This window comes from Hemicordylus capensis, chromosome 3 (assembly GCF_027244095.1).
Source record: "Hemicordylus capensis ecotype Gifberg chromosome 3, rHemCap1.1.pri, whole genome shotgun sequence".
NCBI classification, from domain to species: Eukaryota; Metazoa; Chordata; class Lepidosauria; order Squamata; family Cordylidae; genus Hemicordylus; species Hemicordylus capensis.
Genome location: NC_069659.1, coordinates 295,282,127 through 295,309,786, shown reverse-complemented (window position 1 = coordinate 295,309,786; position 27,660 = coordinate 295,282,127). Strand labels below are relative to the sequence as shown.

General features: G+C 43.6%; 1 protein-coding gene and 1 pseudogene across 1 annotated transcript; both read right to left on the bottom strand.

Moving 5' to 3' along the window:
- Positions 1-11,466: 11,466 nt before the first annotated feature.
- Positions 11,467-22,903, bottom strand: CLDN18 (claudin 18). The gene is made up of 5 exons (XM_053311460.1): positions 21,768-22,903; positions 16,685-16,849; positions 14,580-14,691; positions 13,458-13,568; positions 11,467-12,058 (listed from the first exon to the last, which is right to left on the bottom strand). The coding sequence occupies exons 1-5, from the start codon at positions 21,985-21,987 to the stop codon at positions 11,920-11,922; spliced, it is 747 nt and encodes a 248-aa protein (XP_053167435.1). The 5' UTR covers positions 21,988-22,903; the 3' UTR covers positions 11,467-11,919.
- On the bottom strand, positions 17,048-17,192 carry LOC128352631 (uncharacterized; annotated as a pseudogene).
- Positions 22,904-27,660: the final 4,757 nt, after the last annotated feature.

Here is a 27,660-nt window from a genome sequence, read left to right as displayed (position 1 = left end):
GTATCAGCAAAAACATCTGAGAAACCAGCAATCATATCAGCATATGGATGTGCAATCATCTGTAATATGGGATCTACGCTATTTGGGTCTAACACTATCCATGGATCTTTCTGATGTTTCCAGCCCAATACTGAGACTCCTTTTTGTGAAACATACACTTTCCCTTCTGCAGTATGTCCTTTGTATTCCAGGGCCATTGGGATGTGCAAACCGGCTCGACCTGGCTGGCTTGGGTCCAATTTGAGGGTTCTACAGTTAAAAAATTCTTTAACATCTCACTGCCTCTGTGGGGTGCTGCTGGGCCTGTGGACAGATCTCCAGCAGATCTTCTTCCCGCTGAAAGACTCCCCACAATCTCCCCTGGCCCGTTTTCAGTCATTCTGGCCTTTTCTGATGTGGCCGCTGCCATTTTGGAGGCTGCAGTGTATGCACCCTGGCCATTTGTGTGCACATGTGCAGTGGCCACCAAAATGGCCACCACCATATCAGAAAGGGCCTGAACAGCCCCCAAAAGGAACAAAATGGCCTGGGGAAAACCAGGGTGGAGGTTGACAGGGTGAGGTTGGCAGGGTGAGGCTGGCGGGATGAGGGGGAACCACCGGAGACCGCCCCCACGGGAGGTGGCAGCACCCCTTCTGGAGGCGGTGAATTATTTAAAACATTTTTTTAAATGATAGAACGCCTGAACCGGCTTTAATTCGAGCTGAACTGGGGAGGGGTCTGTTTGGGGAGGGCAAAATCGAACATACTCATTTCTGTTCAAGTCTGGTTCAGATTCAAACCAAACTGGGCAAACTGGTTTTGTGCACACCCCTACAGAATAGCAGTGAAGTATCCATCTATGTCCATAGGGGAACCTCCATATCTTTTTCTGCAGATTGCCAAAGCAGGGAACATGAGACACAGTGGAAAGCAGGCATCCACCAATGTGACTTTTCCCTTTAATATGGCAACGCAGTGTCCCTGTTGCCAGGCAATGGCTGGAGGAGTCCAGAGACAGCGGGGGGCGAGGCCAGTGCTCTGAGAAGCACAGCAGGCATAGAGCCGCCACATTTCTGGGCTGGTCTGAACTGCCCTTTCTGTGATTTTGTCAGCAGCCATAACACAAAATGACGATGGCAGAATTCGGATGACACAATGCCACCTTCAAACCTCAGGTTGGAGCAGTGAAACGCATTGCAAAACGAATGTTCTGATTTTGGTTTCAGCTCTGAAATCTTGGGTCACTTTTGTGAGGAAACCGTGGGTTCATGCATTTGGGTGGCCACAAACTCTAACCTCTGGCTTGTTCACCTCTGGTTTGGCATGTATGGAGGTGGCCTCTGTGTCAAGATAAAGCAGGACTTCTTACATTTGTCATACATGCTTTAAGCCTAAATTGTTTCAGCTTCCTCAGATAAACCGAGTGATGATAAATGCTTGAATATCAGATTTCTGCTATTGTCATCACATTTGCCTTCTTTCTGTGTGGGATCAACAATGCTTGGGTTATTGATTATTATTTTCAGGTGTGTTTGTATGAGCAATGGGTACTATTCTTTGTAGTGCTGTTCTCTGTACTGCATAAATAAGTTTACAAGAGGGGGAAAATTGTTTTAATGAAAGACATGAAGAACAAAACCCCATTTTCTTCCCACTATTCTGTATTCTAAAGTGACTGTAGAATTATCTTAATGGAGTTCTGCAGGGAAATCAGTGATTACTGCTGGGCAATCCAACATCATAGACCAGAAGCAACAACAAGTGTATTTGGTCTCAAGTAATTGACGTTTAATAAGTAACAGAGCACAAGAACTCAATATTATAAGCATGCAAAACAGGCATACAATCACATTTTGTATTTCAGCTTTGTGGAAAGCTGGTCAATTAAGTTTAAAAAAACAACCCACATCAACAACAAATAACAAAAGGTCTCAAGAACTATATAACTAATTAGGTGAATAAAACTAAATTTTAAATCTTAATAAATGCTTCTGACATATATTATCCTTGCATTCAATGAGTGTCACCATGTAATTTTTAAAAAAATTAAATCTATTCAGAAACACACCTAATTCAAGCTATAGAAATATGACTTGTGTGCGGAAATGTTGTTGTAATATGTTCAGCCAGTAGGTGGCACTAGCATTTGCTAGTAATGATCCTAATTGGAGGTAGAGTCCCTTCCTGCTTCCTGCCTGTACTTATTGAACTTGTCTCTTCCTGTAACTCAGTAAAGTATTCTTAGTCTATAATGGCTGCCTTCCTGTGAACTCTCATGACAACTTATGTTTGGTGGTTTCTGAGATATAGAAGGTGGCTTGTTCCCTTCAACCCTTCGTTTCAACACCATTGCTAGCAGTAGCTGTCACTCCAACCATCAAGTGTCATCTCTGAGACCATCAAGATCTCATGTTTCTTGTTCTGCTTTTACTTACTAATTGAGGGTCAAGGCATGACAAATGTTATCTGTACAGTGAAAAGGCCCCATGTCACCCCTAACAGGACCCACTGTTCTGTATATTCCAACATACCATGGCTTCCAAAGTTAGAATAATTATTCAGCATCCAATGTAATGTTGGAGATGTTGTGAAAATCAGTGCACGTTTATGAAAATGATCATTTATGCAAAACAGGAATACAATCACATTTTGTATTTCAGCTAATTTATAGATAGCTAATTGCATGGAGAAGCCGCTGCCAGTCTGTGAAGACAATACTGTCTACTCAGAAGTAAGTCCTACTGACTTGAATGGGACTTGTTTCCAGGTAAGTGTGTATAGAGTTGCAGCCTTTAACACAGGAGTTACTGATATGGGAATCAGGTGGGAGGAAAGTTGTCAATTATTATTTCAAATAAAGGAAGGCAAAATAACAACTTTGGCTTACTTTATTTTTTATTTTTTATTTAGCAAATTTAGCAAAGCTTATGTCTATGATTCTGTGACTCTTTATTTTCCCTCCTCTTTTGTTCCCTATTTCTTTATACTGAAATCTCAATAGCACTGAATGTTTCTTCCTTAAGGAGCTGTCAGACTGTTCCAAGAGGGTCCTATGCCAGTACATTTTGTAGTGTTTTGGCTGAATAATTATTCTAAAAGCACCATGGACTGAATGAGGATATTTGGGGCTTTTTTTTTATGTAGAATACATAAAAATGTAAGTGTATTAGTCAAGATGTCTTTGTTCTAACTTGCCTAGTGATCAGTAAAATATGATCAGACTTTTCCTTGGACAAGATGCTGGTACTTGTAAAAGCAGTGTGTCTAGAGAAACAGTCTAACATAATATTCTGCTTGCACTCCTTTCTTGCAGTGACGGGACCATTTACTGCTTCTGTGGCTTCCAGTTGGAGCTCTTGTGCTCTAGGTACCATCGACACGCATGCACCATTTGCGGAGGCGCTCACTCATTTAACTTCTGTCCAAAGGGCCGCTGGCCCCGGCCCGGCCCCAAAGATGGGCCTGCCGCCAGAAAAGGTGGTAGCCCCGCTCCGGCAAAAGGGACCTAGCCCCATAAGGCTGGGTCCGTTGTTGCAGCTGCTGCAACAATACCCAATAGTGCAGGATAGGGACTATCTGGGGGAAGGGTTTCAAAGGGGTTTTCGGATACCTTATCAGGGTCCCAGGGTTAGTTCCTGGGCAGAAAATTTGCGTTCAGTTAAGGGGTTGGAGCAGGTTGTAAGGGCAAAAATTGACAAAGAAGTACAGGAAGGGAGGGTGCTAGGCCCCTTCCCTCGGCCGCCCTTGCCCAGCTTTAGGGTTTCCCCTCTGGGGGTGGTGCCTAAGAAGGCAAAAGGGGAATACCGTTTGATCCATCACCTTTCCTTCCCTGCTGGCGGATCAGTTAATGATGCCATACCTCACCAGCTGTGTTCTGTTAAGTACACAACTTTTGAGGCAGCAGTGGAGATGGTTCGAGAGCAGGGCAAGGGTGCGTTGATGGGGAAGTGTGATATCAAGTCAGCCTTCAGGCTCCTTCCAGTCCATCCAGATGACTTCGACCTCCTGGGTTTTGCTTTTGAAGGCGGCTACTATATTGATAGGGCCCTGCCCATGGGCTGTTCCATCTCCTGTTCTGCCTTTGAGCGTTTCAGTTGTTTTTTGGAATGGGCAGTCCGGGAGAGGGCGGGGCTCGCCTCAGTAGTGCATTATTTAGATGACTTTCTTTTTTGTTGCCCAGGGTCTTTATCGACCTGCAAATATCTAATGGACACGTTTCAGGGGCTGGCAAAGGAACTGGGCATACCATTGGCGCCGGAAAAAACAGAGGGTCCAACCACCCGGCTGGCCTTCCTCGGAATTGAAATAGATACAGTGGCTCAGTGCTGCCGCTTGCCACCAGAGAAGATCCTTGCTCTCGAGCAGCGCCTGGGGCAGCTGCTGGACGCCAGGAAGGTCACATTGAGGGACTTACAGGTCATAGTGGGACACTTGAACTTCGCATGCAGGGTGATTGCACCCGGCCGCGCCTTCCTTCGGAGACTCTGTGATGCTACTAAGGGGCTTCGGGCCCCACATCACCGGGTGCGTGTGACACATGAGCTTAGAGAAGACGCTAGGATGTGGGTGGAGTTCTTGAAGGACTTCAATGGCGTTTCCCTGTGGCGGTCCAAATTTCTACTAGAAGCAGAGCTTCAAGTCCAGTCCGATGCAGCAGGGGGGCACGGTTTTGGGCTTTTCTTCCGGGGACGGTGGTGCGCTTCCAGGTGGCCCCCAGACTGGGAAGAAAGGGGAGTGACACGAGATATGACATTCCTCGAGTTCTTCCCGATAGTGGTCGCAGTGCACATCTGGGCCAGGGATTTTGAAGATAGGGCTGTCCAGTTCTGGTGTGATAACATGGCCACAGTGCAGGTGATCAACTCGGGGACTTCCAGGAGTCCTCGGGTGATGCACTTGGTTCGCTGCTTCACGCTGCAATGCCTGCGCCACAACATTCTTTTCACCGCACGGCACGTGCCGGGGCTGGATAACAGCATTGCGGATGCGCTCTCTCGGATGCAGGAGGAGCGCTTTCGAACTCTCGCCCCAGCAGCCAGGGAGCTTCCCGAAGTTTTTCCACTCCACCTATGGAACCTTGGATTCTAGAGGCAGAGGAGGCCATTCGCCTATCCCTAGCACCTAGCACAAGAGTGCGCTATGCGTCGGCTATCCGTGAGTTTCATGCATTTAGGGTTGACACAGGGCTGGAGGACCTATGGCCCATCCCAGTCGAGCACATAATGCGCTATAGCACACATTTACATGGGAGGGGCTTGGCCACGGGGTCCATTGGGGGTAAGTTGGCAGCACTGGCTTTCCAGGCAAAAATGAAGGGGTTCGCGGACTCCACCGCTGACTTCCGGGTGCGCAGAATGCTCGAGGGATGGGCGCGAGTAAACCCCTCTCAACCAGATACGAGGGTCCCACTGGCGCCAACAACACTGCAACAGGTGCTCCCACTTTTTAACGATATTTGTTTTTCCAACTTTGAGGTACGGTTGCTCAGGGCTTCCTGCCTCGTGGCCTTCTTCGGTGCCCTGCGAATCAGTGAGCTGGTCGCCTCCTCCAGGTCTGATACATCAGCGCGGGCCCTGCAGTGGGGGGATGCCCGGGTAGAGAGGGACAAGGTGGAGTTGCGCCTGAGGCGGGCTAAGACCGACCAGAAGGGCAAGGGAGCCACCATCACCCTGGCAGAGGGGACTGATGAGGGCCTGTGCCCGGTGAGGGCCATGAGGGATTACATGGCGGTGCATGGGGAGGGAGAAGGCCAGTTGTTCCGTCATGCGGATGCTACGCCCTTGACGCGCTTCCAGTTCTGGGCTCTGGTCAAAGAGGCTTTGAGGAGAGCAGGTCTGGACCCGCGGGTTTATGGCACCCACTCCTTTCGGATAGGGGCAGCATCTTCAGCGGCAGCCGCGGGGCTGACGGAAAAGCGGATCCGGGCTTTGGGGAGGTGGCGTTCATCCGCATGTCGCCGCTACATACGCCCACTGCCGAAGTGATGGCCCACAAGAAGTAACACCCAATTTTGTCTTGCAGACTGTCAGGCACCTCCTTTGCCTTTGCGGATACTCATCTATGGGCACAGCTATGTGTTCTGGGCTAGTCAGCGAGCTCGGCAGACCAGCTTGGGTACCCAGTTGGGTCTGGCAGGAGCGGCGCAAGTGGAGTGGATGGGCCGCCGAGGAATGCTGTGGGACCTTTTCCTTCCACTTCTAGATGAGTACATCACGGCAAAGGGGGCACCGCACATTTTGGTGGTACACCTGGGAGGCAACGACTTGGGTTTGTTGCAAGGCAGGGCCCTGAGCCTGCAGGCAATCAAGGATTTCCAGGGCCTGGCGGCCCGGTGGCCCGAGATGCAGTTGGTCTGGTCTAACCTGCTCCCAAGGACACGCTGGAGGGGCCAAGGGGGCCCCCTGTGCTTCAATAGGGCACGTAAAAAAGTCAATAAGGCAGTTGGAAGAGCTATTACCGCCTTAGGGGGGACAGTAATACAGCACCCTGACATACGAGTGCAGGATGCGACCCTGTATAGAGGGGACGGAGTCCATCTCTCTGACCAGGGGAACGAGGTGTTCCTCCGGGACTTGCAACGTGGTCTCCAAGAGGTGCTAGCTGGGTGGGGAAAGCGGGGCTAAACAGAGGTTTGCCCCACTTCTGTGACAGGAGAGTGCGGGTGTTGGGTAGGTAGATTCAGGGATCGGTGTTTGGCTGGAGGGCCAGTTGGGTGAGGGGGGGTCAAGGAACAGCCTTTCAGGGCTTTGACGGCCCGTAAGGTTGGGAATGGCCCCCACTCGGGGGGTGGGCGCGACTCACCGGCTCAGAGCTTTGACGGCTTGGGTTGGGAGTGTGGCGGACCACCACCCCCCTCGGCGGGGTAGACCCCCGCGGTGAGAGGAGGCCAGGACTTGGAGCCTGGCCAAATCAGGACCCGGCCCTTCGCCCTGGTGTGGGGTGCTCTTCATTAGGAAGGGCCACCACGCGAGAGTAGTACCCGCACTCTAGTGTATTGGGACCTCGTTGCAAGTGTCGTTACCTATGTACAATAATAAAAGTGGCCCTTATTTACTCCAACTAATGGTGTCCTGTCTTCATTGGGCGTCTGGGGGTGCAATATGATCAGACTTTTCCTTGGACAAGATGCTGGTACTTGTAAAAGCAGTGTGTCTAGAGAAACAGTCTAACATAATATTCTGCTTGCACTCCTTTCTTGCAGTGACGGGACCATTTACTGCTTCTGTGGCTTCCAGTTGGAGCTCTTGTGCTCTAGGTACCATGCCTCAATAGGCAAGACTGATGAGAAAGAACAATGGGCAAAACAAGTGAACTTGGGGGATGGGGCTTAGCTCAGTGGTAGAGCATCTGTTTGCATGCAGATGATCCTAGGTTCAATCCCTAGAATCTCCAGGTAGGGCTGTGAGAGCTACTGTCAGTCAGAGGCTGGATGGACCTCCAGGCACAAGTCCATGCCTCGCAGCCCCCAACTGTCTCTGGGGGCCTCCAAATGCAGTATCTCCCACCACCTGCCTGGCAGGAATCTCTTTCCATCCCACCAGGTGGTCAAGCACAGCTCTCTCCTAGAGGCAGCATGGCAGGCTAAAGCTGAAACACGCCTGCACGTCCTTCTCTATTTTGCAGCCTTCCCACTGCTCGGCCTGCACGTACCAGCTGAAGTGGTGGCATTTCTCCACACTCACTCAGGCTGGCCTGTTCCCCACTGCCTCTGTGTTTTGCCCCCCACCCCTTGCTTGGGCTGGTTGCTCCAGCCCCAACCAGTGGGGAGGGATGCTGCCACAGTGACAGGCCATGGGGTGGGAGGAAGAAATGCGGTGGTGGCAGGAACCATTCCCAGCGAGTAAGGAGGATTCCCTATTTTCCCATCACGGTGGCATTTTCTCAGCTTTTTAAAACTTGTTTTTAAATTCTTCTGATTATTTAATTGTTTAATTGTTGTTTTATGATGTTTTTAATTGTTAATTATTGTTTTGATGCTTTATAATTTTTGTTTTAATTATTAATTGATTTTAAGGGTGTTTTAATGTAAACCGCCCTGAGCCTTTTGGAAGGGCGGTATAAAAGTTTTAATAATAATAATAATAATAATAATAATAATAATAATAATAATATTATTATTATTTCATTCTCCTCTAGCCGCCTGCATGTACCAGCCAAAGCGTCAGCATTTCTTGCTGGCCTGGTTCTGTGGTTCTCTGGTTCTTGGTAGAGTGGCTGTGTTTCTTCCACCACCCCATACTTACTGGAGCTGGTTCCTTCCTTCTAACCCCAAGTGAGCCCCTGGTGGCGCAGTGGTAAAACTGCCGCCCTGTAACCAGAAGGTTACAAGTTTGATCCTGACCAGGGGCTCAAGGGTGACTCAGCCTTCCATCCTTCCGAGGTCGGTAAAATGAGTACCCAGAATGTTGGGGGCAATATGCTAAAATCATTGTAAACCGCTTAGAGAGCTTCCGCTATAGAGCGGTATATAAATGTAAGTGCTATTGCTATTGCTAAGTGGGGAGGAATGCCACTGCTTTGGCAGAAGCAGGCAGCAGGACACAGAGGAAGAAATGCTGCAGCGGTGGCGGGAAGGCTGCTCACTGGCTGCTGGGCCTGTGCGACAGGGATGGGAGGAAAGGAGATTGACTGCTTACCGCTGCTGCCACCACCACGTTTCTCCCCCCCGCCCCACCTGCTGAAGCGGTGGCACTCTTCCCCACTCGCTGCTGGAGCTGAATCCCACCGTGTTTCTTCATCCCACCACACCACTCATGCCTGCCAAAGCACTTTCTTTGCTATGCTTCTCCAACCACCCACCACCAACTTTGCTGGGGCTGGCCTGGTTCCTTGGCGTATCCATGCACCATTTGGTATCTGCAGGTTAGGGTTTGTCACTGCTATTAAAATATTGGCAGAAATAATGATGGTAAATCCCTTTGTTTTCATAGGATCTTAAGGATTCCGATATTAATGGTGCCTGTGGTACGATATATGAGGTATCATACAATGGTGTAATGGAATGATATGATATGATGTAAATTTCAAGGCCACAATGAAGTCTGGATAGCAGCATAAATAGGGGCTACGTTCAGAAAGGAATAAAAAGTTCTTGCTTATCCCCAACTAGATACCTCATTGATTTTTATTGTTATCTGCTTATTTAATGATCTATTGTGAGATGCTGTAAAAACTACATATAGGTGGTGGGAAAGCAGGAAGCAAATGTCCTCTGGGACCTTGCTTGCTACCTTTGTTTATTCTGCAAGTGCTTTTATAATGTCTAAATGTGCATCTCCAAGTGGGTCCTAATAAAAAGCAATTAGCCAGATTGTGTGCATGTGCATGTATATACATACAAATGCATGGAGAGAGGAGGCTTATCTTGCAAAGGGGAGTCCCATTAGCTCATTAGGTCCAGGCTGCACCTCTGACTCAGAGTAAACAATACTGAGCTGGAGGGACCAAGGGGTCTGACTCTCTAGGCAGCTTCCTATGAACGACAGCAGTGTGGTAGCAACAATGAGTGGGGCATGAGCAATGCATTGCCACCTACATCTTTTTTTTTTTAAGGTGATCATTGAAATGCTGATAGTGTCACTTTAATGACTGGATGTTCAATCTGTGGGGAAGGAAACATCATGAGGCTATCCCACTGCCAATAAAGACAGGTTTACATTTCATGCTCCTTGGATTTCTTGCCTGAAATAGAATACTAATTAATTCTGAATTAGAATTTCCTGTGGTATCATTTGAGATGACATCTGTATGAACAGCAGCAATGCACGGAGTGTTTCTGCTACTAACCCCACACGATCCAGCATAACCGTGACAATGGGTTTAGAGCTGCTCCCCAGTGAGATCAGAAGAAATAAAATCAGTTTGGTATCATTGGTGTATAGCAAATACCTAAGGCTATGAACTTAAGCGCACTTACATGGCAGTCCTTTTCATTGATCTCAGTGCAACTTGGTACATGTTTCAGGACTGGGATGCCAATCATTCAAATTAATTGCCATGGTGATCGTATATCATAATGCAATAGCTGAATGAATATCAAATACAATAAAAAGCTATAAGAAGCATCCAGACATTGCTAATGTCTGTTAATGTCTGTCTATACCTGTTCACACAATATAGTCAACACTCATACAATGAGTATACAGTGTACAAAAGTATAGTTATGTTGAATGCAGGTATAGCAGTATACTTCCAATCTGTTCTGTGCATTTCAGGGACCCGTACCCAGGCAGATTTACTTTTAAAATGAATGCTGGTACAATATTTGCATAAGAACACGTACAAGTACACAGGCATCTGTACACTCAGGTAACATAGTGTCTGGGTAAGGTTTCTGTCTCCAATACTTTGAAGAAAAGGAAGTGAAATTTTGATTTAAAAAAGGAATTGCTCACAACACAACATACACTTTTGTCTTCTTTGATAGCCTGTTGAAGCAACTTATTGGTTTGTTACAGCAAAAGTTTACAATAATTACTCTTCCAATGTTCCCAAGTAAGGGAACTTGCTCCCTTACTTACCACAACTGCAATGGCTACTGCTACTTAATATTTATATAGTTCCAACAGTGTACTGGGCATTGCTGAGTTAAAACAGAGGTTCCCTTTTTAGAAAAGCACAACTCTGTTTTTGGCCGTTTTTGAGAGGATTTAACCGAGCACTCGGTTTAAACTGGAATGGCAACTGAGAGACAGCTGGTACACATCAGGGGATCAGAAGTGGCCCGAAACCCCCAGTTGCTGATCCCTATCTGAAGGCATCCTACACCAGCAAACAAAACCCAAGTTGCAATCCTGAACACACTGAGTAGGGAATAAACCCCTTTAACACTTGAACATGCAGAACAAGGATGCACTGGTACAGCGAGAGAGTAGCTTACCAGACCTTCCCAACTAACTGCACCAGTGCAGTGGGGAAGCAGACGTTGTTGACCCCCACCCTTCCCCAGGAAGCCCTCTGTGCTATCAGAAAATATGTCCCTGAAGGTTGTGCAGCCATTGGGGGACATATTTTCAAGTGACACAGAGGGCTTCCTGGGGAAAGGAGGGAGTCAAAAACTGCCACTTCCCCAAAATTGCTCCTGTACCACTACAGTAGTTGGGATGTTCTGTTAGGCTGCTTTCTCACTGCATGGGTGCATCCTTGCTCTGTATATCTGCTAGTTGTATATAAAGATGGGTATCACAGGATGTCTATAGCAGAAGAGTATTCAAAAAGAAAGGGATTATTTTCTTTAAGCAAAGATGGGATATTTGACATATTTCTATTTGTATATAAGGATTAAGATCACATATGCTTATGGAGAACGGCTAAATTTAATAAAATATGAAGAAAGCAAATTGTAATTTCATGCCTTCTGAAATGAGTGGGGTGGGGGACTGTTATTTTTGAAAATCTAAACAGTATTTTTGAAAATCTATACTTACATGTGAAATGAAGTTTTTATTTGTTTAATTAATTTCAGTTTAACATCCAAGTAAAAGCTTTGGTATGGTGTTTTTTATTGTCAAGAAGACCCAAACACTTTACAAAATCTTGAAATATGAATCTTACATGAAAGCCTGTATGTTACAACAATGTTATGGTCTTAAATACCTACATAAATCTATGGAAACCAGTGCTTCAGCTGTCTTTGATTCTCCTTAAAAGCAGGAGCAATTGCTCTTATAATGCATGCAGCAGGAATTTAAAAAAAAAAAACAACTCACAAAAACAAAACAAAACTCTTACGAAGTTCATTATGATGTCAACATCTTTTCAGTCACATCAAGAACACATTTATAAACAGCTGGGTAAGAGGTCCCCAGCATTGCTAAGCCAAACCAAAGAAAATAAGGAAATGTGAGACTTAAAGCCTTTAGTTAGTACTTTGCTGTTGCTTTTGTCTACAACAGGAGTTATAGTAAGCTGAGTGTAAGACTACACTACAAAGGATTCTTATACATAATCATATTTTGAAGGAAAGGAGCGCCTTCCATCCTCGCTTTTGGCATTATTATCATATACCGGGACCTTCTTGGTTTCATATCCAGTTCCAGACTTGTATCCAGTGGTCTTGTAGGACACTGCCTTGTAACTAAAAGAGAAATGAAACATCGTGTCAGTCATTGGAATTGCCTGTGAATAACTGCACTATTTCTTGTCTGTTAGTAAATGCTGTACAACTAGATGTGGTCCAGAAAGATACATTATACATTTTACTTACTACAATACATTTGCGAAGAACTGATGGAAGAGGTACCACTTTTGATCTGCCACCTGAAGTAACACATCACCACTTTGAAGCTGATTTTCAGTCAGTTGTGTGCTACTGAAAATTGACTAGAAATAGGAATTTAAGACATGCATTTGTATGCCTGGTGAGGAGCAACCTGCATGTCAGAAACAGCAGATATCACCATGATAAATGCCCATCGGATCTCTCAAGAACAGATCTAGCTGTCTGCATGACACAGTGAATTACACTTGAAGGGTGCAGTGGTCATTTGAAATTCTTCAACTATTTCTTCCATGATAATGCTCAGCTTGCAGAACTTCCAGCTAGGAACATAAACAGCAGTCCGTTGGTTGTGCTTCATTACATGTAACAAGCTCAACCAACTGGCACAGTTCCACCTTGACTGAAAGTGGCCATTTGGCTTTTTGGACTTTATTTATTTATTTATTTATTTATTCAATTTCTATACCGCCCTTCCAAAAATGGCTCAGAGCAGTTTACACAGAGAAATAATAAATAAAGATGGCTCCCTGTCCTCAAAGGGCTCACAATCTAAAAAGAAACACAAGATAGACACCAACAACAGTCACTGGAAGGGTACTGTGCTGGGGGTGGATAGGACCAGTTACTCTCCCCCTGCTAAATAAAGAGAATCACCACGTTAATTCACTGGACATTGAATTACATGTATTATTAGTTTGTTACATCAATATACTGTCCAATCCAATAACCCCAGGCAATTTGCAACCTAAATGATCCAGCCTGGCAGAAGAAATAACATCATGTGATTCATGATGCCATCTTGTTTCACTCTTGATGACCCCCATGCTCTGACTTCAGCTGTTGTTTATATGGAAAAGAAGAACTTTCTTTTCTCATTAGGGCAGCCTATGACAGAGAATTATCAGGCAGCTGCCCACATGATGTTCAGTGTTACAGTTCCATAATGCTCCATCCTGGGGCTGCTGCAGACTCGAAATCCATCCCCAATGCTATTGGGAATGGGTGCTTGTGCACTAGCCGCTCTTCCACAGTTTCTCCCATTGTCATGAATTGGAAAACTGCAGAAGGACTGCTAGCATAGCTGCCCATTCTTAAAAGTGTTGGGGCTGCCTTCCGAGTCTGCCGCAGCCCTGGAGTGCAGTGTTATGGAGTCGTAACACTGCACATCATGTCAGCGACCACAATTTAATGGCATCTGAAGAGCAGTAACTAGCTACCCATAATAACAGCTTCATTTGTAAGTGGAGGTACTCACTGGGTGTCTTCTGGTGCCAGTCCTCTGCAGGCAATACACAACATGATGCCTCCAACTAAAGCCAAGCCCCCAGCAACCCATCCCACAAACAGGGCAGCACCAAACGTATATCTGCAAGATAAAAAGAGTGGGAATAGTTAGTTTACTCAATGTGCTTAAATTTGCTTCTGTTAAAGGGGATTTAAAATATAGTTTTCTTAAGGAATGGGCCGGACAACCTTCCTCTCTTTGAGACAACCATCCTTATTTAATTCAACAGCCTTACATCAGTTTCAGGGCAACTGCTGTGATTTAAATGGTTTGTGGATTCACTTTTCCTGGTTTCTGGTTCTTCTGCATCCCAGTAGGCCCTGCAGTGTGTATTCTTAGCCACGGGTTAGAATGAGTTCAGCTGTGGCTCTGAATGTGACTCCTAATAAGACTGTAACTTTTCAGTCTTACAAGATGGTGAACTGTGGCCTCCATGCTACATCTGTGCAAGACAGAGAGGGTAGCCCAGTGCATTTGAACCAGCCATTTAATAACTTAATTGGAGGTTATGGGAGGGTTGGTAGGAAAATTAAAAAGTAGTGGCGTGGAAATATTACAACTGTGATCTGTAGTAAATTTATGCCACCACCCTCCCTCCTAGTCCCCAGACCCTTATGCTAAACTAGCTGGCCAGTGTACTGCTGTCTGCTTGTGCCCCATATTGGGTTGTCATAATGTTATCATGGCCCACTCATGCTGTGCACTCCTCCAACAAAGCTATAGTCCTATTTACATTGTCCTTCTATACAGTTGAGGTGATGTGTAAATATTGTATATCACTAATTAACCCAACGAATGTTTGATACAATGAAAGAATAATCTCACTCATAAGGCACATCTGCACTACAAAGTAAAGCACTTTCTCATACCAATTTGTCTATCATCGTGTCCCAATGTATCCTGGGAATTTTAGTTTAGTAGGGGTGCCAAGAAATTTGTGTTAAAGACCCCTAACCACCCCCTCACAGAACTGCAGTTCGTCGGGGTGACTGTCAAGCCAAGTTTACATCTCGGGTGAAGATATGTTCTTTCATGATGTCTGGCCCAGTCATGGTAAACACATACCAGTGGCTACATTATGCCTTTAAGTACCTTGTCTGGAGTGTCTGCATCATTCCTGGTTGATACATGTTAGCTGTTGACATCCAGAAATTTGTGACAAGCATGTTGGCAAAAACAGATACCCCACAGATAGCGCACAGACCTGTTGAAAAGAAGGGAGAATTACTCACTGCCAGACTGGCATTCAAATCTCTCTTAAAGCCAGGTATTTTTGTTTACTACCATAGCACAAATGGAAAAATATCAGCACCCAACTGCATGATTGCTGCTACCTTATATGGCATTATTTTTAATGAGTGGGCCCTTTCTCACGATCAGGTACCCAGGTGGGAGGGCACGTGGGGAGGAAGGCTACAGAAGCTTACCTCCCCTGCAGATGACCGGGTCCCAGTGGAAATCAGCCAGCACTGACACACAGTCAGTTAAACGGGGTTAAAGGAACACCCGGTCCCTTTACTTTATTTAACAGCCATGTTTCAAAGCTGGGTCTGCCACTGAGGTGCCGCTGGGAGCTATGAGGCTCTCATAGGCACCCAAGCCCAGAATTTGCTGCCTTAACCTGTCTTGGCTGCTCATGAGAACAGCCTCATGTTATGTTAGTTTCATGATGATGTAGGTATTGCCATTTATTGTTAGTTTTGGTTCCCCAGAACACCTGATTCATCACACTATTGACATTCTGGAGAATTTAATTGCCTGGCTGTACCATACCATCACCATCATGTAGGAGTCAATTCAGTTAAGTTAGATTCTCAAGTAGTGCCACTGAGAACTCTCTTCACAGAGTTCAATATCTGTGAGATAAATGATTTTAAGACACGCTAGCCATGGTCACTAGTCAGAGCAAACAATAAGGCTGTACAAAATGGAATAAATAATTTAAAGCAAGCTTCAAGTAAGTGATACTACCATACACAATGACACCATACACCATGTAACACACACTCAGGGCCAGCTCTAGGGATGTGGCACTCTGCTCTAATTTGAATTTAGTGCCCCTCACAGGCAAGAAGTGCAAAGCTCCAGCTTTAAATTGAGCAGCACAGGCTGCTCATTCACCAGGAAGGGAGAGAGTTGGAGATGGGAGAAAGAGAAAGCAAGGCAAGGTTGACTTTGTTCACTTTCTCTCCCACTCCCCCCAGTTCCTCCTCCAGGGAAGAGAGCAAATGGGCACTCCCAGCAAGACAGTGGTTGCTTGGAGGGAGAACAGGAGACTTGTAGTGCCTCCCAAGGAGTGGTGCCCTAAGCAACTGCCTAGATCTGCCTAGTGGACAGGCTGACCCTGAACACATCAGATGAAGCCCAGAAATACTCAAGAACTGAACATGAAGCAGAAGATAGACATTCGCCCTTTACATATGCTACAGTGGATGCACAGAGGAAGGAGAGAGCACTAGACATGTACAGTTGTATGTATGTAGGATCCCTGGCTGCAAACACTCAACCAAATGCTGGGAGGCAAGGATGAGGAGGACAGTGTGTGCCATCCCACCCCTCCTAAGTTACATGAAATTCTATGCATTCAATGTAACTTGTAAAGTGGGGGGTTGTGTTAGATGGGGTTAACCTTTTGCCCTGAGGGGATAAAGGTCTCCTCCTTTATCCCCTCCTCCTTGGGTAAATGGCTTCTTCTTTGCAAGCTTTACTTAATTTCTGCCAAATCCTAGCTGATGCAAGGACAACTGCCCTGGTAGGGCTTTGGGGAGCATCTCCTCCATCAAATGAACAAAGAAGCTATGGCCAATCACTAAGGTGCTGCAGAGCTGAATTTAGCCATTTCTTCCTGATTTTGATACAGATAGTGGAAAACAGTAGATAATATGGCAAATCTTCATTGGTTCCCCTAAACTACAAATACAGGAGCATGGCTTATGGTATCACCCTTTTAAGACCTCTGAGGCTATTGATTAAATATTAACACACTACATGCCTTTCTGAGAGGGTGTAGTAGATAATTTTCTGCTCTGTGGAAATCTCTTTGACATGTTAATCGCAGAGAATGGTGATAATGTAGTCCATCTACCTTTATTAGTTATTTGCTGCACGTTTATTAAAGACTTTCAGCCTCTTAATTGCATTTCTTGTTCATATAAAAGATGGCACCATACTGGGGCCCAAGATGAAGCATAACTTACCAGCCACAATACACATGACTCCAGAGGTCAGTGTCATATTTGCCTTTGCAGAGTCCTCCATATTGCCAATCCTCAAACACTTCAGGGAAAAAATAGCCACCAGGAGTCCAAATGCCCCCAGCACAATGCCCACAATCATCAGCGCTCTCACAGCCTGGAACATTGCTACAAAACACACAAGGGGAAATGTCACATTTTAACAAACCAAAGGAATGCTAGTCACAATCTTAAAACAATCAAAGGGAAAGAGTGAATTTTCAATCAAGAGAAAAAAAACACAAACCCATCAGGTGCCATCTTTTCTTTTGTTCCTCTATACCCTCCTTTAATTAAGGCTATGCAGAATTTTCAGGACCACCTCAGGAAATATTATTATTATAACCAGAAATTATGCAGTCGAGTTTCCCACATATGGGGAAATCACAGGTGTCAGCACACCCTGAGTGCAATGGATGAGCCTCACCCTGGGAAAATCACCTTCATGATCATGTGTCTTCCCTGTAAGCAACAGCGGATCTTAACAGATATTATTTCTGAGGTTTCACAGTTTAAGGTGTTTGTTTCAGTTCCATGTATTGCCATTCTTCACACATTATTTTTGCACCTATTTTTCAACAGGAGAGAGAATTGACCTGTAGGAGGAGATTCCTCTAAGAAGCATCCTTCAAAAGCCATGGACTGAGTGTCATGGGGTCTCTGAGATTCAGGAGTCCATTTGACAAGATGGTTTCCTACTTTCTGTAGGTTTCAAATTTGCAGCTATGATTCATTCTAATCACAAGGTGTGGCCTTATCAGTCAATGCTTGATAACAAATGTTAACAAGCCAGACATTTTTAGACCCTCATTCATCAACTCAGGTGTGATTTCACTATTACACATGGGGAAACTATCAGCAAATGTTGGTCATGCTGTATGTTGTGTAGATAATGGAATGAAGCAAACAAAAAGGTAATGTATGATCTGTACTGTATTTTATTTTCAGTTGCCCATGATTCATTTCAGTGGTTTCTGTTTCATCAAGATTAAAAAATATTAGAACCTTCTGATCTATCACAAAGCTGGTTCAAAGTTGCAATTTACAGGACAAAAAGGAAAAATGTTTAATCAAGATTAAAAAATATTAGAACGTTCTGATCTATCACAAAGCTGGTTCAAAGTTGCAGTTTACAGCACATTAGGAAAAATGAATATCCCACATGATATGAAATGAATATCCCACATGAATCACTACAGAAACATTGATGTAACCTATTGTATCTTTTTGAGATGTTATTAAAGATAACTGTCTTCTATTGTACTTACAGACTATTGCTTACCCCCACTCCTTCCTTTTATATCTATTAGGAAAATGGAACTAAATTTGGACTTGAAGCATCTGATCATGTGTAGACTGTGCTCTCCCTTCACCCCTAAGCAGTGCTTCAGATCCCTACATGATACTACACTATCATTGAACAAAATGTGTAATCCATCAATTGTCAAACATTTGTCCATTTGATCACTTGTATATGTGCTGGGAACGAACTCCAACTGTAGTTTCCCAATGCTGTACACATAGCAAAATAGACATATGTGCAATTGCCATACATGATACTGTAAAAGGATCCTAACCCATGTATAGTGATATACAGAAAATATGTGTGAACTAGTAAGCACAGGGTGCATCTGGTCACCTAATGGCCAATTTGAATGTGGCATGAATCCCATGCATATTCCACTAAAAAAAATCTGCATGCACATTTTAAGTGCCTTTTATCAGTGTGTTGGCCCAAATTTGTGTACTGTTGCCATGCCAGCACCAACCAGTTCCCATAAACAACTTTCTAAGATGTTTAATAAGCAAATAGCAACTAGGGGGACCATTTTCTATTTGAGAAGGACCCCACAGTTAAAGGTGCAGTAAGTTGAGATATATGGGATGAATGTATGGTATGTAAGGGTACTAAATAAGTTACCTCTTGTCTTGTTTTATTATTGGTTTTAACTATATAAGATGTAGTCCTCAGCATCAGGGATAACAAAAACACACATAGAATTTACATAATAAAAAGTGCAGGGGTTCTCAAACTTGGGTCCCCAGATGTGTTGGACTATAACTCCCATAATTCCCAGCTGCATTGGTGTTGTAGTCCAACAACATCTGGGGACCCAAGTTTGAGCACTCCTGTGCTAGCGACTTTGAATTATGTTTCTGCAATTTGTCTTAAGATAGAAATTACCTTAGTAATAGCTTAGAAGTTATTCAAATATGTGTGTATGTGTGTATGTATTTTTTTAAAAAAAACCAACAACATTTACCCTTCAGTTTCACCATAGTCTCATGTTGACTTACAATCATAAAAGCCAGAATGTACAAAAATATTATCAAAACAACTACAAAATTTAAAATTCTGATCACAACCATTTAGGAGAAAAAAGCTCCAAAGATTTGAGAGACAAGATAATTTAAAGTATAATAAACTCTTGACTATTGGTGGAAATGCTTGATTATATAAAAATATCTTTCCGGGACATCTAAAGCATGGGAGGAGAGGGCAAAATGGATATCCTGAGGGAGGGAATTCCACAAGGAGAGGAAAACCACATTGTCTTACAGGATGGTCAAATTCATGAAGGAATGAAGGACTATTTATTATTATTTATTTAAAATATTTATACCACTGCCAGTACATTAAATATTTATACCACTCCAGTACACTACTGCTGGGGGTGGCTCAAAACATTAATAAAAAGATACAATGTAAAATAAGACTAACCAAACTTAAGTTAAAATTAAAAACCAAGCTAAACCCACATTTAAAATTACAACTTTTTTTAAAAAAAAGTTCCAAATTAAAAGTTATTTTAAAAGCTAAAAACTAAGAACTATAAAAACTAAAGAACCTATCAGATATAAAAAGATGAAACATTTAAAGGCCTCTTTAAAAATGTGTTTTCAATTGTTTTTTAATAACACTGAGGGAGGGAGCATAACGAAGCCCTTTGGGTAGGGAGTTCTAAAGTTGATGGGCCACAACTGAAAAGGCCGTTTCTAGTTCTCACTAACCGGATCTCTGTTATTGACGGGGCTATAAGCAGGGCCTGAAATGATGAGATATGTCACTGTATGTGGGGTATAGTCCTCTCTGATGGGCCTCTAACTCCTGTGGATGTATGTAGGGTATCACATGTTTATATGCAATTCTATAACATAAGCTCCTTCCAGGTGGAATACTAACATTTCAGAAGCTGCTTTCTAGCCTAGTCTTCAGAGGCTTATTTTGACATTGAAATGTATTCAAACAGATCATACCCCACATGGATTACGTGGTGGTAAATTCCCATGAGATGATTCTACCATCCCATCCAAACTGATTCTTAGTTTCACATGTTAAGCTGCATGAGAGGAAATCAGAAATGTTGGGCATTAGTACTGAATGTTTAGTCAGGTATCAAGAACTAGTATGACATCCCAAGATATAGGAAATAAGTAGCAGTTTAAGATATAAACATAAGTAGCAAATTTATAGGTCTTTATCAGGTCAATTCTCTTACAGTGGATGAAATTAAAACTAGATGTTTGGTTGGACTACAATTGGTTGGACTTTTCTGCTAACAGAAAAAAGGAATTTCAAAATTTTAGAAATGATGTATTATAATAAATGTCTGGAAATAATATTCACATAGTTAAACTGAGAAATATATCAAAGCAAGAAATGAACGACAGGAACATAACAGCATTATTGACTTGAACAGAAGATTTACATTTGGATAATATGGATGTTATTTTAATAACGCAACTGATGTTAACATATGCTGGCCAGCATTATATTTTCTTTTCTATTTTGGTGTGCAAATTTGTGGGGTTTTTAAAAACAGAATTTTTAAAACATTGAAATTTTGTGAAATCTCCAGTTCAAGCCAACTTTTAGAATGCAGACAATACTAGAAACAGATTTCTGATATTATTTGCATGGAAGCATAAACTACACTGTCAAAACTTGGAGCTAATACAAACTCCACTTCTGCTGGAATTATATGCTCTGTAGATCCAGAGATTCATGCATATAAAAATCTTTAAAACATGTTACAGAATATAAAAATATATTTAGGATCAGAGTGTTAGTGTGCCTCAACAGGCTTCTGAGAACCCTCTATTACTAAATCTCTACAAGTAACAGACAGAAAATTGAAACCTAACACAGATCATAATTATTTTGATTTATTTAAACATTTAACTTTTCCCAAATACCAAATACAACAGGGTGCCAAAACAGAATTAATCCTAGCCACTTAAAGTTTTACAGTTTAAAACCTCAATAGAAAAAAAATGAAATGATTTAAATTTCACATTAAATTTCCAAATATAAAATTGGTAGAAATCATGAAATTTGCAGGATATTCAATTTGTTTCTTTTACTTCCCCCCGCCCCACCACTGGTCTATTCCAAAGTCCTTCTCCATTTGTACTTTTTTTGCAGTTTATTTGTACTGACCAAGCTTTTGAGCCAGGCCCTTTTCTGATAACAGAAATCTGCCCACATGTACTTTCCACCCAAGCACAGCCCTTGCCAGTTATAAGTAAAAAATTTGCCATGAAAAGTTCCAGTAAAACCCCAGAATTGGTAGGAGGCTGAACTGAAATAACACTTTATTCTTCAATATATTTCCTTAGCAGAAATTTGCAAGCTATCTTTTGTCTTTTGGGGAAACAATTTCTTTCATTCATGGGCACACAACAATGTCTGAGTTATGGTATCAAATTAGTTCACCAAAGACCTAGATAATGTTAACTTAGTGTTGATCAGGTAAGTAAAAATGAGTGACACAAGGCTGAAAAAGCATTTTTTACCCACTGGACATTTCCCCCTACAACGTGTGATTTTTAAAAATTATGTTTGAATGTTAATATCTTCCATGCGACAGTTTTATTTATGAAAAGCATTGATATTTATAGCTACATCTATCTATTCATTGTGGTTAGTAGCATTCTCCATTTATATTAGCAAGCTGCTTAAAAATATTCTCTCCTGCTAGTCTATGACAATTACATTGCTTTAATCACATCTCTAGGGTAGCCTCAGCAAGTTCCCTGCCCCTACCTGGTAGCCCAAGAATTGTGAAATATGGCCGGCACTCTGTTAACCCCGAACTCTGACTGACACAGCTCCTCCAGAGCCCCTGATACTGGAACACAGCAGTCACCGGGTTGTCATATAAGTCCTGGGTACTCCACGCATCCATCCCCGTGGCTGCAATGCAGCCGGCAAAACCCAGGGCTGAGACAAAAAAGCCCATCACTTGGCAAATCGTTGCGGACATGGTATCTCCCTTGCGACCCGGAGCTGAGATACTACTAGCAACGCTTGTGGGAACACTGAAATCCTCTTCCCTGTACCAGCAGTCTGTGAGTGCCTTTATCAGATGGTTTCCATTAACAGGTTTTGTTTGCTCAACATGTTTTTGCAAGATAGCCCAGTTTCACTCCTGCTGGTAACTGTTGTGTGCTCTGGGGTTGGTGGGACTGGAGCCTTTGTCCCACAGAAGCCCTTGTCCTAGCACAATATTCATTTTCGGTCAAGTGCAGGGCAACCTTCTCTGAACAAACTGCATTGCACAATGTGATCATCACACATATGTCCCTCTTCCTGTACTTACAACTCTCACGTAGTTTGCTTATTCCATGTACTTGGTATGTTGCCGATTGCAATAACATGAAAGAAAAGGAATGCTATATCTGCATTACAAAAAGTGGTGTTTTCAGTAATTCAGAAAATTACCTCCTGCCATCTAAAGTTGGATATTACCTCTGCACTGTAACGCATTGTAGACATTGAGCTTCATCCACACATCATTGTGGATGTCTTATTTATGTATTATTGATTAGTCATTCGTGTGTTATGTTTGATTGTCTGGGTGAAGTGGGGTTCTTGTTAAGAACATAAGCACATACTGTAAGAACAGCCCTGCTGGATCAGGGCCAAGGCCGGGGCGGATTAAGCTCTTTGCCGCCTGTAGGCGGCCAAAGATTTGCCACCCCATTGGCAAAGAATGGGGGGAGTCTAATTGAATTTATATTTTAATTAAAACTGCCACCAGGCAGGAGCAGGGCAGTGCGAGCTCCTCATGCACCTGCCCGCCCCTCCCACCTCCCAAATTATGACGGTGGTGGGCAAGTGTGTGCCATGTGGGATGCAAAGGGCCAATGGGTGGGGGAGGGAGCAGGCAGGCAGTGAGGCAGCAATATACAATGCAGCAGAGAGGGCGGCGATAGGTCCTATCCCAAGCCTGTCTACCTCCCAAATGAGAGCGATCACCCTGTCTCAGGCCTTTCTGTGCACACACGCACATGCGCAGGAAGGCCTGAGACAAGGCAATCACTCTCATTTGGGAAGTAGGCAGGCTTGGGATAGGACCTATCACCGCCCTCTGCACCTCATTGGCTATCGCTGCCCCGCTACCTGCCTGCTCTCTCCACTGCCCATTACCCCTTTGCACCCGCCGTCATGCCGTCAAGTGAAAACACACACACATAAGCATGAAAATGTATATATTTCTTTTTTAAAATGCCGCCGGGGTAATATTTGCCACCGTAGGCAGTCACCTCCACTGCCTCTCCCGTAATCTGCCTATGTCCAAGGCCTATCTAGTCCAGCATCCTGTTTCCAACAGTGGCCCAACAGTTGCCTTTGAGAAACCCACAGGCAAGAGGCGAGGGCACACCCTCTCTCCTGCTGTTGCTCCCCTTCAACTGGTATTTAGAGGCATCTTGCCTGAGGCTGGAGCTGGTTGTGGTTGAATGTTCAGTGGGGTGCAGCACCACTTTATCATTTTCACAGGAGAGTGCATGTCTCTGCCTCCTGACTTAACTCACATGGCCCAATCATGAGAACATGCCCTTTCTGTTTGTTTTTGCTTACAGTTTGATATCTCCCTTGAAAGCTAAGACAAACGGATTAATAAAAATTGGTATACATGTTCAGGACAAAATTCTACACCTCATGTTCATATACAAGTCTGATTCACCTGCCCATTTTCAAGTCGAATAGGAAAGCTGTAATATATATGATTTGCAATCACTCCAAAAACAGTTCTCCTTGCATCAAAAGAGAAGTGATAAGGCTCTCCATTTGAAAACACAGTTTGAATTACAGGTGGCCCTCATTATTCGTGGGGGTTCCATTCTTGCCTATAGACTCAAATAGAGAAATCGTGAATAACAAAACCTTGAGTCTATGGGAATTGGGGAATTTGGTTCCTAACAACAACAAAAAATGGGCCAAAAAAAGCAAGGGGTGCAGAAATAAGAGAAGAAAAGGACAGAACCTTATTCTCCAGCTTTCCAGCAATGCCAACCCCCACCCCCCCACCCCACAACCTAATATTGTTAACAGACAAACCTAACATAGGAATATACTCATCACAGATATTCCTACTGGTGTGGGATACCCATCCTAGGAAAACAGTAGACGATACAATAGCCTCTGCAGAAGAGCATAGATGCTCAAATGGTGTTAGGCAAATATATAAATAAATCATTTATCAATATTATTCAGCACCCTTGGGATTTCCCCCCTCTTTTGTCTTAGCTTGTTGGTGCTATGTCACTTTCCTCCTGTCTCTTTCTTTTCTCAAATATACTCATTGTGCATATTTACAAATCTGTAATACAACCTGAAACCATGACTCATTCCACTGAATTAATAGTGAGTAGATGTTTTCGATCTTGTGTCCCTAAAACTAGAAATTGCTTCCTTACCTAATCTCTAGCACTGTTAGGATTGCCACATGTCCAGGATTGGCCTGGATAGTCCAGGAGTCAGATATCCTGCCCAGGATGTAGGGAAAGTGTCAACCCGAACACAGAAAGTCCAGGAATTTGAGCAAAAAGACTGTTTTAACAATTTTTGCCCATTTTTACAGTGCTTCTCTCCAGGCATCATTGTAGCTATATGGTGTCCGTGTCTTAAAATCCCCATATTCTTACCTTTTCTCTAGGTTTAGGCTTATCCACATCTGCGAAATATGAAACATTTTAATCATCTCACAATGGCAAACACCACAATGGAACGTAGGAGATTCCACACCCTAGTCCTCACAGTGAAGAGATGGACTAATGCCCCTCCTGTGTGCTTTGGGGACCATTTGCTCATGCATTTGATCAAAGCACATCGTAGTCACCATTCTACCAGTGCTCCCTAAAACAAATATTGTACTGTGGGGAAAACAGAACAATAAGAGACACACCAGTACCTTTCCAGGCTATTTGTCACAATAAACAGTTCCTAACTAGGAACTGTTTATTGTTACAAATAGCCTGGAAAGTCCGGGGGGAAATTAGATTGATGCAATCAAAGAAATAGGAGCTGCCTTATGCTGAGTCAGACCATTGGTTCATCTAACTCAGCATTGTCCAGACTGACTGGCAGTGGCTCCCCAAGCTCTCAGGCACTGGCAGCCCTACCTGGAGAACCCATGAACTGAACCCGGGGCCTTCTGCATACAAAGTAGATGCTCTACCACTGAGCTGCAGCCCCATATCTCATCCAATCTTATCTGAGTCTTGCTCATTCAGGGCATCCTCAAGATGATGAAGCACTAAAGCAGCACTGAAAGCCAGATGTCCCTACTCAGACCCAAATCCCCACTCTAACGGAACTTCACTTCCAACTTGTAACTGTCACTCTCTAACTGCCTCTTATGATTGACAGCTCCAAAGAGTTCTAAGCCAATTTGCATAAAAGTAGTCCTGCACCATTTCATCACAATCCCCAACAGCAAAAACCTCTAGGAAGAGGAGACACAAAATTGAACTAACTGGATAAACAGCCCAACAGCCTTTTGGAAAATGTCTTGAGGTGAGAGGAACCTAGTGTGAATGCAGGAGATAGGAGGCGGCCCAGCTTTATGCTGAGAAATCATGCCAAAGTAGCATTTAACATATTGTGAATTAATAATTGGTTCAAGTGGAAGAGTGAGCTACACAGGGTTGCTCATTTTTTTTAATGTTCCTCAGGGAACTGGAATCATGGTCATCCACCCTAATCAAGCACATTACGTCTGTTGACTTCAGTTAGCAATACCCACATATTCACTAACGAGAGAACAGCCATTTTAGAAAGGGCTGTTGTGAAAGGTAGCTGTGAGAGAATTAGGAAATTAATCCTGTTTCTCTACTGTGGTGAATGGCTCTGGGGAGTGACATAAATATGCCAAGCTGCTCTGCCAGATGCACTGCAGTGAGTTACAGGAGCCTTCTGGACTCTAGGCTCATCAATTTTGATCTCATATTCTCTTGCAACTGATTTACTTCATTTCTGACCTAGAAACAAATCCAGCTCTTATCCAGTCACGATACCCATTTGCACAGACATAATCAATACAGTATTCTCCTTGTGAAGCTGAATGAAAACTATCATTAGGATGGATGATTTACAGAAAGCTTATACACGTAGGCCATTGCATAAATACAGTGCAGTAACTGTCCAGGTGGGCAGGACATCCAAATAATGCATTCAAATTAAGACTGGATGTATTAAGGAAACAGAAACAGGGCAACTAACAAGGTAACTGGATGCTGTTATTAATGGCTGACATCCTGATTGATGCTGCATGTGTGCAGCTAAAAAAAGGCACATGGGTAGCAACAGCAGCCTCCGTTCAGAAATGCATGGGGGCCTATTTCGGCTGATTTCCCCCTCCCTTGGACATGCTTGAAACACGTCCAAACTTGGACAGTTTGAAATTATGCCCCTGAGGGCTGTGCAACCTCAAGGACATAACTTTGTGCGGCACAAAGCACTTCCAGGGAAAGGGGAGATCAACAAAAATCCACCCCTACACACAAGTCCCAACACACAAGAAGTTGCTTCAGAAGCTACTATCATTGCCACACGTGCTGTTTTTGGCTGCAACAGGTCAGAGAATTTGAAACCCAGCTCTTGAGCAACCAGAGCAAGCCTGTTGAAGCTTGTCTGAAAGCCGGAGTACACCCTGCAAAAGTGGAAACAGTCAAAATTCGGCCTATCTGTTCTGTTGCTAAGGGACCCAAAGATACAGGCCCAGCAATAAGTCAACATGAATACATGGGAATGTTATCAGAACAGCAGTTAACGAGGGGGTGGGAGTAGAGCTGCCAGACCTCAGGGTTTTGGACTGAGACTGAGACTTTTAAAGGGCCATTTCTGCTCATCTCCTCCATGAAAAACTGAGTGAGCACTTCTAGTGTACCACTTCACCCCCTCCAATTGGTCTGGAGGGAGCAGTGTGGCAGTAGAAATTTTGTATCGGTATAACTGGCTATATCAATACTATTTTAAAACACTATTTTACTAAATGCACTCATCCTGAAAAAGAAAGTGGCTGACATCCAAACTAATGTTGGGCACACCAAAAATTGTTTCACACATGCAATAGAAAAGGGGCAGTTTTTGCTGATCCTTATGTGCCTTCCTCTGTGCCTTTCAAAAATATGTCCCTGAGAGTCCCACAATCCTGGGGGACATATCTGCAGGAGGCACAATAGGCTACAGAGGGAATGGGAGACTGGTGAAAATTTCCCCTCTCCTGTTGTGAACATAAAATATTTTTCAGTGTGCACATTAGTCTGAATGTAAGCCAATATTGCCATTTTTCCATTAGGAAAATGGGGAAAATTCACACACACACACACATACACACCAATTAAGATTTCTTCCCTTTTGTCCATCCTTTTGCTTCAGGGTTCCACATCAGTACCAGATTTTTGTTTGCTAATGCAATAGTTCGGCAAAATATGTGACATCACCAGACCCCACCTCTTGAATCTCAGGTTTTGGGATGTCTACGACCAAACAACCCTAAAGAACAGTGCCATTTAAGGCCATTTCTCATATTGCTTTTGCAGCAGAATTCCTCTGTGAGACCAAAACATATGGAGACCAAACCGTATTGGTGGCCATATATGTGAAGCAGCAAGGACCATTTTAATTTCATCAGTGGAATCACTCATTTTTG

Bases quoted from the DNA above. Each gene is read 5' to 3' on its own strand.
- CLDN18 (XM_053311460.1), bottom strand. From the start codon at position 21,987: ATGTCCGCAACGATTTGCCAAGTGATGGGCTTTTTTGTCTCAGCCCTG. The intron at 16,850-21,767 runs GTAGGGGCAGGG...TGTGTTTTGTAG, and splicing joins CACAATTCTTGGGCTACCAG to CAATGTTCCAGGCTGTGAGA. The intron at 12,059-13,457 runs GTGAGTACCTCC...TTTCTCTTTTAG, and splicing joins CTGGCACCAGAAGACACCCA to TTACAAGGCAGTGTCCTACA.